The sequence below is a fragment of the Fundulus heteroclitus genome, unplaced genomic scaffold, assembly GCF_011125445.2.
Source record: "Fundulus heteroclitus isolate FHET01 unplaced genomic scaffold, MU-UCD_Fhet_4.1 scaffold_28, whole genome shotgun sequence".
Classification (NCBI taxonomy): Eukaryota; Metazoa; Chordata; class Actinopteri; order Cyprinodontiformes; family Fundulidae; genus Fundulus; species Fundulus heteroclitus.
In genome coordinates this window covers 1,601,203-1,614,263 of record NW_023396689.1, presented here as the reverse complement: position 1 = coordinate 1,614,263, position 13,061 = coordinate 1,601,203, and the positions used below count along the sequence as shown (strand labels likewise).

The following is a 13,061-nucleotide window of genomic DNA, read 5'->3' as shown; positions in this document are numbered from 1 at the left end:
GGTCAGGATCAGAAGTCAGAACAAATAATGCTGGAATAAGTCTCACAAATGCTTGAAATAAACTGGCACTGTTGTCTGGTCTTAGAGCAGGTTATATACTAGTGAGAGCAGGTGGGACAGATCTGAAGTGATGAGGAATGGGCGGAGCTAAACAGGTGTGTGACATGGAGATTAGACCAGACAACAGTGCCGAAATCATGACACTCAACCTCACTTTTTTGACTATTTTAATGGAATAGTTATTTTTCCTAAAATGCTTTCCTTAAATTCCCTTAGGAATTAATAGATGACTCAGATGTGTAATATAGTTTAAGAATAGTTTTAAATTCAATTTAAGTTGATCATAAATTATTTTTTTTATTTCTGAGTGAACCACTAGTACAACATTATTTAAATTAGACATTTAAATCAGACATTTTTGCCCTTTGATTTATCATTAGCTATACTTTAAAAATTTAGAAAATGTTGTTTTATGCTTTCTTTTGTTATATGAAGGAAGGAAAATGGTAATAAACTAATGTCTTTCACAACAGAGTGAAATTATAAAGTATCGGCGTGGAGTGTTTTTTGTTTACAGAGGAAAAAACCTGAAAGCATTTTTTTTTTTCTTCCTTTTTTTTCCCTTTTTTTCTCTTTTTTTCCCCCTTTTTTTTTCTCTCTTTTTTTTTTCTGAAAGCATTTCAAGTTTTTCTTCACTGGTTAATGATGAACAGTCCCTCTAAGCGGGGACGGCCCTTCTCTCAGTAGGGGTTCTCTGCTACTATAAAACTTTCCTCCCACAGACAAAGAGGAGGAGGAGTGGCAACTATCTTTCAGTCTGATTTATTAATTAGTCCCAGGCCAACTAATAATTACAGTTCTTTTGAACATTTAACCCTCAGTTTCCCTCATCCAAACTGCAAAGCAATAAAACCTCTTCTGTTTGTTGTTTTGTATCGTCCACCAGGCCCTTGCACTCAGTTTTTGGATCAGTTGTCAGATTTCTTATCTGATTTGGTGTTAAATACTGATAAGGTTATTATAGTGGGTAATTTTAACATCCATGTTGACATTGAATGTGATAACCTTAGTGTAGCCTTTAAAATATCCTATCCTAGATTCAATTGGTTTTGCTTAAAATGTGCATAAACCGACGCACTCTCGGCTCCATACTTTAGACCTTGTTCTGACATATGGCATTGATTGTGAAGAATTAACAGTATTCTCTCACAACCCTGTCCTGTCTGATCAGTTTTTTTAATAACATTTGAGTTTAATCTAACTGAGTTCTCCACCCCCAAAAGAGGGTTCCATTATAGTAGATCTTTATCGGATAATGCTGTATCAAAACTTAAAGAGTCTGTCCCCTTTTTAATACCCTCAGTATTGCAGAAATGCCCTGTAGATGGCAGCAATGCTGTTTCTTCCCATTCACAAATCGATACCTTTGCTAACAATGTGACTTCCTCATTGCGTTCTGCATTAGACAATGTAGTTCCCCTGAAAAAGAAGGTGATTATTCACAGGAAGCTGGCTCCCTGGTTTAATTCAGAGCTGCGTTCCTTGAAGCACAATGTTAGGAAATTGGAGAGAAAATGGCGCTCTACACACCAAGAGGAATCCTACCTAATCTGGAGGGACAGTCTATTGTTGTATAACAAGACCCTTCGCAGAGTTAGAGCAGCATATTTTTCATCATTAATTGAGGAGAATAAAAATAATCCTAGATTTCTCTTCAGTACAGTTGCCAAACTCACCCAGAGCCACAGCTCTGCTGATCCATCCATTCCCTTAGCTCTTAGTAGTAACGATTTTATGGGATTCTTCATAAATAAAATTGATGTCATTAAAAATAAAATAATTGGCATCCTCCCAAACATGATTACCTCGTCCTCAGTAAGTGAGGCAGCATTGGAGGAATCTTTAGAACTTGCACAGTGTTTGAACTGTTTAGAAGCAGTAGAGCTTTCTGAGCTATCTAAAATTTTAGCTTCATCTAAACCTTCTACCTGTATGTTAGACCCAATCCCAACCAAGTTGTTTAAGGACATATTGCCTTTGATCAGTGGCACTATTTTAGACATGATTAATCTATCCTTAGTAAATGGATATGTACCACAGGTTTTTAAAGTGGCTGTTATTAAACCTTTACTTAAGAAACCTTCTCTTGATCAAGATGAGTTAGTAAACTACAGACCTAAATCTAATCTTTTCTTATCTAAAATTCTTGAGAAAGTAGTTGCTAATCAACTTTGTGAACATTTACAAAGCAATGACCTACTTGAGGATTTTTAGTCAGGCTTCAGAGCTCATCATAGCACTGAAACAGCTCTGGTGAAGGTCACTAATTATATTCTCATGGCCTCAGATAATGGACTTGTGTCTGTACTTGTCCTGTTAGATCTCAGTGCTGCATTTGATACAGTTGATCACAATATTCTCCTACAAAGACTTGAACATACTGTAGGGATTAAGGGGAAAGCATTAGGCTGGTTTAAATCTTATCTGTCGGACAGATTCCAGTTTGTTCATGTTAATAATAAATCTTCCTCAAACTCTAGGGTCACCTGTGGAGTACCACAGGGTTCAGTCCTTGAACCAATTCTCTTTACTATATGTAACACTAATTTAGATATTAAAGACTAGAACGCATATGACATCAGAAGTCTAAATTCGTCTGCAGGAGCTGCTGTCAGTGATTAATGAAAAATCAATACAAAGGAACAACTGCTTTCAATATTATGTATTTTTAAAGCAAAGGGAAAAAATAAACACCACAAAACATACATAAACCCAAACAATATAAATACAATAAATATATACAACACTGCAGTAGATCTTCATGAATGTGCACAAAACTCCTGCATTTCCCCACCAGTCAGCACCATGTCTGAGTTGTCCAGTTATTTTAGGTGAAAAATGTCCAAGCGCAAATTGTGTCCAACGGAGAAGAGATGAATCATGAATTGTGTGTCGGTATGATGAGAAGGACGGGGAAAATGCTACAGACCATCAGCCTCCTACCAGATCAGCATGGAGGGAATATCAGGTTCTCCTGGCCCAGCCAGTTGTGAAAAGCTCGCCATCCTTTTAACCCTAAAAAGGGATCACCTGGACTGTATTAAAATAAAACAGGACCAGTAAAATACCAGTCTGCTAGTTAACTAGACTTTTACTTACAGAAATAAATGCCATTACATCCACATCTAATCTTTCAGACAAAATAAAGATATCAGCATTTATATCATGTCATATGTCTTCTTAGCACATATTTTGAGTTTAAGAAGTTAAACTGTGACAATTGATAAAACAAACAATTAACATGGGCTACTACCACCAACATGCTAAACAACCAAACATTGTTCACTACTCACCAATTCCATAAATAGTTCAGGGAAAGGCAACTTCTTGGCTTCAAGCTCACTGGGTATGCAGATCTGTATGATTTTATTAATACTGTGAGTTTTTAAAAGTGCATAATAAAGGGTCAAACTAATTGTTTGAAAGCACAAACCTGTAGCTCCTTTGTCTCCAGCTCTCCCCCTCACACCTGACTGGGAAAGCTGGAGCAGGCCTGAATAACCACTCCAGATGCAGTGATTGGCTGAATGCACCATGTGACCAATTGTCATTCTAGCCAATGGAGCAGCAAGGCGGGATTAAAGGCAGTTTATACCCTAGGTTACATATATATATATGCTTCCGATCGGCAAAATTATCAGACAGCATGGGATTAATTTCCACTGTTATGCTGATGATACTCAGCTATATTTATCCATAAATATCCACCTCCGGAATATAGCCAAAATTAGAAACATTCTGTCCAGGAGTGATGCTGAAAAACTGGTCCATGCATTTGTTACTTCAAGGCTGGACTATTGTAATTCTTTACTATCAGGAAGTCCACAAAATGCAGTTCAAAGTCTTCAGTTGATCCAAAATGCTGCAGCAAGAGTTCTGATGAAAATCAACAAGCGGGATCATATTTCTCCAATTTTAGCTTCCCTTCATTGGCTTCCTGTTAAATCAAGAATAGAATTTAAAATTCTTCTTCTAACATATAAAGCCCTTAATAATCAAGCTCCATCATATATCAGAGCTCTGATTACCCCGTATGTTCCTAACAGAGCACTTCACTCTCAGACTGCAGGTCTGCTGGTGGTTCCTAGAGTCTCTAAAAGTAGAATGGGAGGCAGATCCTTTTGCAATCAGGCTCCTCTCCTGTGGAACCAACTCCCAGTTTTGGTCTGTGAGGCAGACACCGTGTCTACTTTTAAGACTAATCTTAAAACCTTCCTTTTTGACAAAGCTTATAACTAGAGTGGCTCATGTTACTCTGAGCTACCTTTATAGTTTTGCTGTTATAGGCTTAGGCTACTGGAGGACATCAGGATCTAATTTTCTGACTCTATAGAGTTCTACTGTTCTTCAATTATGCATTACGTGTTGTCATTTCTGCTTTAAATTTCTGTTCTCTCTCTTTTATCTTCATAGTAGGTACACCTGGTCTGGCGTTCTGTTATCTGTGACATCATCCAGAGAAGACGGCTCACCCGCTACTACCATCTAATGTAGAACAGATTACTGGATCAATGTGTGCTTCTGTGCTTTTTTGTCTCTCTTGTTGTGTCTCTGCTCTGTCTTCTGTAACCCCAGTCGGTCGAGGCAGATGACCGTTCATACTGAGCCCGGTTCTGCCGGAGGTTTTCCTTCCCGTTAATGGGGAGTTTTTCTTCCCACTGTCACTTCATGCTTGCTCAGTTTGAGGGATTGCAGCAAAGCCATGTACAATGCAGACGACTTTCCCTGTGGGTCTACGCTTCCCCAGGAGTGAATGCTGCTTGTCGGGACTTTGATGCAATCAACTGGTTTCCTTATATAGGACATTTTTGACCAATCTGTATAATCTGACCCAATCTGTATAATATGATTGAACTTGACTTTGTAAAGTGCTTTGAGATGACATGTTTCATGATTTGGCGCTATATAAATAAAATTGAATTGAGTTGAATTGATTAACATACATTTTGAATTGAGAAAGTGCAGGGGGTTGGAAAACATCTGAAGTCTGTTTGTCCTGAAAGCGAGGCGAAGGGAGCACAATTCCAGAATACGACCAGGACATGACATCCTGTGTGACCCAAACAGAGGTCAACTGACAAGATAAGGTTGTCTGTTTTTCAACGTTTGTGGAGCTGTTCCCAGAAATAAGACCAATGTCTGCCAAAGGAGGCTGGAAGCACGTGGACCAATGGATGCACGTAGAATCTTATTTGTAACACACACCCATCTGTGGGATATAAAATGCATGTACACTATGTTGTAATCAGAACCCTAGCTCACACCCGTTCGTACGCGCTGAGAGTTAAAGCCTGAAATAAATGGGTTCCCAGTTGGCAAGCAGAGGGACCTCGTTTTCCGTGTCATCATTCTTTTATATAGTTTAATAGTTAAAAATCTCCCACAAAAGCTTCCTGGAATGACCATGACCTGGATGACTGAGAATCTTCACCAGCATAATCAGATAGCAGTTATTATGGCAACTGTAGATTCACTTCTGCCGTGACTTAATTATCGGTACATATTTAAAGGATTTGGATCAAGCCTGTGAACACTGAGGACCAGAAACCACTGGGTTGCAGAACTTAATTTGAAAAGAGTGGAAAAGATAACAATACATTTATTGTATTGGTATTTCTAAAGTATTTCTAGTGTTATAAAACACTTATCAAAATAATATAGACCTTCTAGGTTCTTTTAAACTATCTTAAACATTTGGCCCTAAAGCTGCTGTTCTCATTCTTATTTAATCCTTTATATTTTCAAAGTAACATTTCTATGATGGGGAAAGTGGCAGTGGTTATTTAGCATGGAGACTTAAAACCATCCAGAGTAAGAGCATCTCATCAGAGGGGAGAATATCATCTGGTGAGGTGACTGGAGGTGGACCTACAGCCAGAAGAGATGCTTAAAAGATGGTCCTCGATGAAAAGGGATCCTCTGGTGTCTTGACTGAATTTCCTCGCTTCAAGGATGTCGAAGGCTTGGTAATTAAGCATCTTACACAAATAACACTTAAAATCTACAAGTGAGTTAATATAGGTGACATTAACATGTTTTCAACAGTGAGAAACTATCAATATTGGTATACAACTCTTCTATACTTTTGTCTTTTTTACATCTGGTGTTTATAACAAATATCTGGTCACAGTTCCAATCTAATGTTAAAAAAACCTAAATCAAGGATTTGTGTTTGTTAATGTGCTCCTAACTTGATCACACAACGCATTAAACATTAATTATATTACTGTAAACCATGGTTTTGATATCGTTTTCCTTCTGAAACAAAGATTGTTTTGGGCTATGTTTTAAATATTTTGTTTAATTTACCTAGATTGATCAAGACTTTATTCTGGAATTTGGAGAAGATATATCCTCAAAGTTTTTGGAGGGGTATGTGCCAGCTTCTTTATTTTTTCTCTTTAACATTATGTGCTTAATTAATGCATGCTTTTCTCCAGGTGGCCTACTATTTTTAAACAGAAAGTAATCCAGCAGAGCAAGACTCTCCCTACCTCAAGTGACCTTGAACTGATCTACTGTGCTGAAGGAGCTTCAAATGAGAAGGAATTGAAAAACCTTGCATCTGGTATTTTAATTTGCCCAAAACAATGTATACTTTAATCTTTTAAATACAAACATAGTATAGAACTGTGTACTTTAAATCAATAACATTCTTTCAGTTGATAATATTTTATTTTTGTGCTGTCTGATTTCTGTTTCCACAGGCTGGGATACTGATCTTGCTTTCATCATTCTCCTGCTCCACCTGATTCCTCCTTCCTGTCAAGGCTGCAAAAGACCTGGCAAGGTTTCTGCATCCCAAGCTGAGAAGCACCTTGTGGTCTTCCAGAAGGTTTGTTTTAAATGTTTTTCACAGGAATTATCATGAGTCTTAAAACCCAGTTTTTCTAAATATTTCCATATATAATTATTTAATATATAAATATGAGTGTTCCTGAACACTAGGACTAAGGTGTGAATTTAGTTTAGAGTGGGTTTAGGGTTGAGGTATGCACTTGTAATGATTAGGTTTAGGGTTATTGTCAGGGTTAGGACATAGAAAGGGAAAATTACTGAAAATCACAACACATGGTCCTCACTATATATAGCAAGGCAAGAATGTGTGTGTTAAGGGGAAGCTCCAAAATGTTGAGTACAGATTTAAAAACATTTTGAAAATTTGGAAATAGCAATTAACTTTTTTTTTCTTTATTTTAATTCACAGAGTGGAACAAGTATTCAGCAACATGTCGATGCCATCACCTCTACAATAAAGCCCTTATCGTCTTGCTGTTGGGACAAAGAAAAGCAACAGCCACAAGTTCTTCATTGTTCTGCACAAGCAGGTCATCCCATGCAAGTCAGCAAGTTCACTTGGAGCTTTTGATGAACTTTTCAATGATCACTTTGTATTTGGTACAGTTTATCATCATACAATCCACAACATGTACATCTTCATACAAACAGTCATCTACAACATAGATGCTGGCAAAGTTCAGGAGACTCCACGTCTCAAATAGATATGGGCTAGGCTGCTAAACTAAGCAGTGAATGAATCAGGCTGCTCTGGGCAACAAGTTTGCCTATAAATGTGATTACTTTCTTATGGTCAGATTTTTTCTATTTTACTCTCTTTATAATTTGATATGTTTCTTGTTCACTTAATAAGTTTAGAAAATATGGGGCAGATTTATTTTGTTTGTCAGAAACATTTTGGCAGTACCAACATGCAAGGTATTGCAAGGTATTGTAAGTTTACCATGTCTTAGTTTTTGTTTAATTCTATGCCAAGTTTTTATTGGCATTTTGTTGATGTGCTGAAATTAATAAATTGATAAGAAATGGATATATTGAGGGTTGTTTTTCCTCTAAATTCTTATTGAAGTTTTGGCTGTACACCTTGAGATAAATATAAAATTGTCCTTTCTTTATCACTGAGTCAATTTCAACACTGAGCCAGGTTACATATGGTCCTGGGCTGTACAGTGTAAAACTTATACATATTTCAGTGTTAGAAATTTACAGTTAATTTTACTCCACTTCGTGTTGATTTTTTACAAGTGTTAAACTAAGAAATTCTTATTTTACTCTATAACCAAAATCAACTCCAACTAGAGTAAAATTAACTCAGAAATTCTGACACTGAGATCAGTGTAACTTTTACACTGTACAGGGCAGGACCATATGTAACCTGGCTCAGTGTTGAAATTGACTATTTAAGTGTTGCATTAACACCACTCATTTTACTGTGCAGTGACATCTGGGAGATGGACAACGAGACCAAAGAAACATGGGAATGAGTGCCATTTTAAGCACAAGCCTTGGGTTCAACGCCCATACTTTACTTTCACTGTCCACGAGTTGTTAGAGTCCTTCTTGTCAAGGAAATAAGAGTAAGATTATCACGACTGTTGTTCCCAGGTTGTCTTGCACAACATGGACAAGACTTTAGTCAGTGTACAAAAGCCTATGTTATCTTTTGTTACACCATTCTCCCCAATTGCATTGTTGTACTATACAATGTGTATGATGCTGTTACAAAATGCAATAATGGAACCTTGTTTTTTGAGTAAAGAATAAGACCCCTAAATACTGATATTTTGAGATCTTTATTTTCAGTCTACGTGTCACCCACTAACAACTCTCAATCTTGATGCCACAAACCCCATGCGTTAAGGTGTTTACATAGACAACAGCAACATTTTACACACACACACAAACACACACACACATATATATATATATATATATATATATATATATATATATATATATATATATATATATATAGATTGAAAAACATGACTGTTAGGTTTATTGGCCTCTCTAAATTCTTCTTAGGTGTGAGTGTGTGCGTGAATGGTTGTTTGTCCAGGGTGTACCCCACCTCTCGCCCATTGTTAGCTGGAGATAGGCACCAGCACCCCTCGTGACCTCAACAGGGATAAAGCGTGACGGAAAATGGATGGATGGATATATATATATAATTAAAATATAAACACCTGAAATCTGTATAGTGTATAGCTGCTTGGTCTATTGTCAAATGGAAGAAAAAAGAAGAAAAATCAACAAGTCTCTAAACAAAAATTGTTTGAAATGCATACATATCTCCAGGGGTTTCAGCATACTGCTGGAAAACATCAACATCATGATATCCAGACATGAGCCTGAGTGATACGGAAGGTATTTTGCGTTCCACAACTTGTGTGGGAAAGCACCCTTGTGCAAAGCCTTTCACCGGATAGAGACCAAGGAGTTTGATTGGCTGTGATTTGAATATAGAGCGCACGCCCCTCTCGTCGAAGTCCTTGTGGGTCTGCTGAGCTTGTACAACAGCATGGGGAAATGTTGGGTCACCAACGTAACCCTGTGTACCTGTAAGAGCATATACGGCTCATACATCACCTTGTCCAAGGACACTACTGTTCAAGCATATGAAGAGTTCCTCCACGTATGTGCCAGGGCCTCCAGGGTGCATGAAGTGTACACGCAAAGGTGTTGTTCACGTGCCTGTCAACACAGGCCTAGGGATAGCTGGGGACGAGTCTGAAGGTGGTTCGAATGCGATCTGGAACATTGTGCTACGGTCAGGCCTTGATGTTCCTCTGCACACCCATGGTGATCTTCCTGTGGAGGGGTCAACCGAGGAGGCACAGCATCTGTACCCCTTGGACATAACCAGTTCACTCTTGAGTTTCGTGTGCTCCAAAGGATCTGACGAGCTGCAAATCAAGTGCAAATGCTCCTCACTTAGCTGTGGCTGCAGGAGTAGGAGCTCACACCAACAAGGCTCCGCTCCAGACGCGGGTAGTGCCCAACCTGCTGCGGTTCTGCTATCTCGCAGGCCTTTGAGTCATTCTTGTCTGCAATGGATCCCACTGAAGTAAGCGTGGCCGAGGGCTCGGAAAGGCCTCGAGGGAAGGTTCCACAAGGTATTGTCAAGAGCGGTGGGTCAGAGATGTGGTTCCTTTGCTCATGTCCAGGGGCACAGCAATAAAGATGGCCTTGTTGAGCAGGAACGCTGGATGTATATCCCTTATAGATAGGGTGAGGACCTCAGTCAGAGTAGAGCCACTGCTCCTCCACGTCGAGAGGAGCCAGTTGAGGTGGCTCGGGCATGTGGTTAGGATGCCTCCTGGACGCCTCCCTGGCACATATATATAGTGATAATGATACTGTGCAAAAGAGTGCAGAAGAATGAATAAATGAATAAATGTCAATAATTTTGAGGGTCTAGACAGCATCCTCCTCTCTGCCACAGTTGTCAGTGTCCAGCTCCTCCCCCACGACGTCACCGGTCATCCTGATCAGTTTGTTTAGTCTGTTGTTGTCCACAACCTTCAACCCACTGCTCCAGCATGTGACAGCAAAGAAGATCATAGTGTCTGTTGTTGGCCACAACAGACTCATACAACATCCTCAGCATCGTCCAACAGATGTTAAAAGACCTCAGCTTCCTCAGGAAAAAGAGTCGGCTTTGGCCCTTTTTGTAGACCGCCTCGGTGTTTCTAGTCCAGTCCAGCTTATTATGAATGTACACTCCCAGGTACTTATATTCCTCCACAGTATCTACAGGGACCCCTGGATGGAAACAGGGGTCACAGGTGTTTTTGCCCTCCTCAGATTCACTATTAGGTCCTTAGTCTTTGTCACATTGAGCTGCAGATGGTTCAGCTCACTCCAAGTGACAAAGTTGCCCACCACAGTCCTATATTCACTCTCATCACCCTTTTCAATGCAGCCAACTATTGCTGAGTCATCAGAAAACTTCCGAAGGTGGCAGGACTCAGTGCAATAGCTGAAGTCTGAGGTGAAGGGGGTGAAGAGGAAGGGAGATAGGACAGTCCCCTAAGGGGCCCCAGTGTTGCTGACCACCCTGTCAGACACACAGTTCTGTAGGCATACATACTGTGGTCTGCCCGTCAGGTAATCAACAATCCAGGACACGATGGGGGCCTCCACCTGCATCGCATTCATCTTCTCACCCAGTAGAGCCAGACGGATGGTGTTGAAAGCACTGGAGAAATCAAAAAACATGATTCTGACAGTGCTCGCCGGCTTGTCCAGATGAGTGTAGACTCTGTTCAGCAGGTAGATGATGCTGTCCTGAACTTCCAGGCGGGGTAGGTATGCAAACTGTAGTGGATCAGTGAAGGGCCTGACCATAGACCTTGGCTGCTCCAGGACTAGCCTCTCAAAGGTCTTCATGATATCTGACGTCAGTGCCACCGCTCTGTAGTCCTGAGCGCCTCTAGGGCTGTGTCCCTCTCCCCGGTCCACTTGGGCCAGCTCCTCCAGGGGAATCTCAAGGCGTTTCCAGGCCCGCCAAGAGACATAGTCCCTCCAGCGTGTACAGGGTCCTCCCCTGGGCCTCCTCCCGGTGGGACGTGCCAGGAACACCTCACCAGGGAGGCGTCCAGGAGGCATCCTAACCAGATGCCCGAGCCACCTCAACTGGCTCCTCTCGACGTGGAGGAGCAGCGGCTCTACTCTGACTGAGCTCCTCACCCTATCTCTAAGGGATAGGGGAGGAGCTCCGGTGCGGATAAGCGGAAGAAAATGGACCGACGGATGAGTGCAATGACTGCTCCCATGAGATGGCAAGAGCTGAAAATGGAACCAAGGGGAAGTAGGTACAAACAGAAAAGCAAGGGATCTAACACTGATCCCCGTAGGACCCCACAGTGGGGAGGAGCAGCAGAGGACACAAAGTCACCCACTTTAACTAGAAATGTTTGCTCTGCCAAATAGGATCTGAACCACTGCAATGCAGTAGCCCTGACACCCATACACTGCTCCAAAAAAATCGAGGGGGGGGGGCATCATATGGAGAACCTGTGGGCTTCAGGTGAGCAACAATCTCCTGTAAAGACGGCAGAGAAACTGGCTCAGACTTGACGAAGACAGCAGAGAGCAGGGGTAGAGGAGTCAGAAACAGAAAGGGAGATCTAAGCTTTCAGAGATGTTTCAAAGAAATGTTAATGTTTTCACACGTTTTCTAAGAGGACTCAACACAGACAATCTGTGGAGAATGAATAAGCAACTCAACAGTTGAATGAGGCTTGTGACAATTTTCCTGAATAGCAGAAAAATGCTTTCTTCTAGCATCTCTAACAGTGTCCCGACAAGTACTCCATTTGTATTTTAATATTTCATATGAGACCAGAAGTTTATCCTTCCTCTACATACACTCAGCTCTCCTGCACTCTTTTCTGACAGCACGGGTTGTTTGATTCAACCAGGGTTCAGATTTGGTTTTTACGTTCCTGATCTTAAAGGGGGCCACAAAATCTAAAACTGTTCGACAGGTTGAGGAAAACCATGAGCTGACTTTTTCACAGCTCCCATATGAGGCTGCAGTCCTGATTAAAAACATTGGAAAACTGACCAGGGGTCCGTTCTTCGTACGTCGCTTAAAACATCCAAGATCAAATGAGACATCCAAGATGATTTCATCCGGCTAATCATGATCCGGCTAATTGGGTTCTTCCAACACACCTGTTGTTTACGATTAGTAGGGCTGGGTATCATCTAGGATGAGCCGATTCGATACGATTCTCGATACACAGCTCACGATACGATACGATTGTCGATACATAGCTCAGCTTGCTTTGATTCCAATATCGATATTTATTACTTTGAATTAATGCTCAGTGATTCAATCACCAAAATCAGCCAAATATTATGTTTATGTTCTATTTATTGATCACAGACATATTAACAGGAAAATAAAGTGCATTTGCTTCAATGCATTTAACGTGTCACAGAAACCAAAAATGTGCCCAAACATCTGATTTTAGGGACAAAGGAGCTTCTAAAATCCTGTCGGCCGTTCCACAAATTCGTCTCACTGTGAACTGTAATGGTTGCGCTGTAATAACGCCCCCTAGAGGTTGGGAGGTATATCGATATTGAAAGCCAGAATATCGATATTAAATCGTTTTTAAAAATATCGATATTAATCTTTATATCGATTTTTATGCACAGCCCTAACGATTAGTATCACTGGATTGAGTTAT

At 40.4% G+C, this 13,061-nt stretch overlaps 1 protein-coding gene and 1 long non-coding RNA gene across 2 annotated transcripts; one reads left to right on the top strand and one right to left on the bottom strand.

Annotated features, from left to right (window-relative positions):
- Nucleotides 1-2,660: 2,660 nt before the first annotated feature.
- On the bottom strand, nucleotides 2,661-3,656 carry LOC105939595. The gene is made up of 3 exons (XR_004928850.1): nucleotides 3,494-3,656; nucleotides 3,354-3,416; nucleotides 2,661-3,095 (listed from the first exon to the last, which is right to left on the bottom strand). It is a non-coding gene; the product is annotated as an uncharacterized LOC105939595 (long non-coding RNA).
- A 2,350-nt stretch (nucleotides 3,657-6,006) lies between these two features.
- LOC118559372 lies at nucleotides 6,007-9,894 on the top strand. The gene is made up of 6 exons (XM_036130061.1): nucleotides 6,007-6,026; nucleotides 6,501-6,628; nucleotides 6,768-6,895; nucleotides 7,268-7,334; nucleotides 9,348-9,493; nucleotides 9,754-9,894. The coding sequence occupies exons 1-6, from the start codon at nucleotides 6,013-6,015 to the stop codon at nucleotides 9,892-9,894; spliced, it is 624 nt and encodes a 207-aa protein (XP_035985954.1). The 5' UTR covers nucleotides 6,007-6,012.
- Nucleotides 9,895-13,061: the final 3,167 nt, after the last annotated feature.

Excerpts from the sequence above, each read along its gene's own strand:
- LOC118559372 (XM_036130061.1), top strand. Across the intron at positions 6,896-7,267 it reads ACCTTGTGGTCTTCCAGAAG|AGTGGAACAAGTATTCAGCA; the intron begins GTTTGTTTTAAA and ends TTTAATTCACAG. Across the intron at positions 9,494-9,753 it reads CATATGAAGAGTTCCTCCAC|GATCTGACGAGCTGCAAATC; the intron begins GTATGTGCCAGG and ends TGTGCTCCAAAG.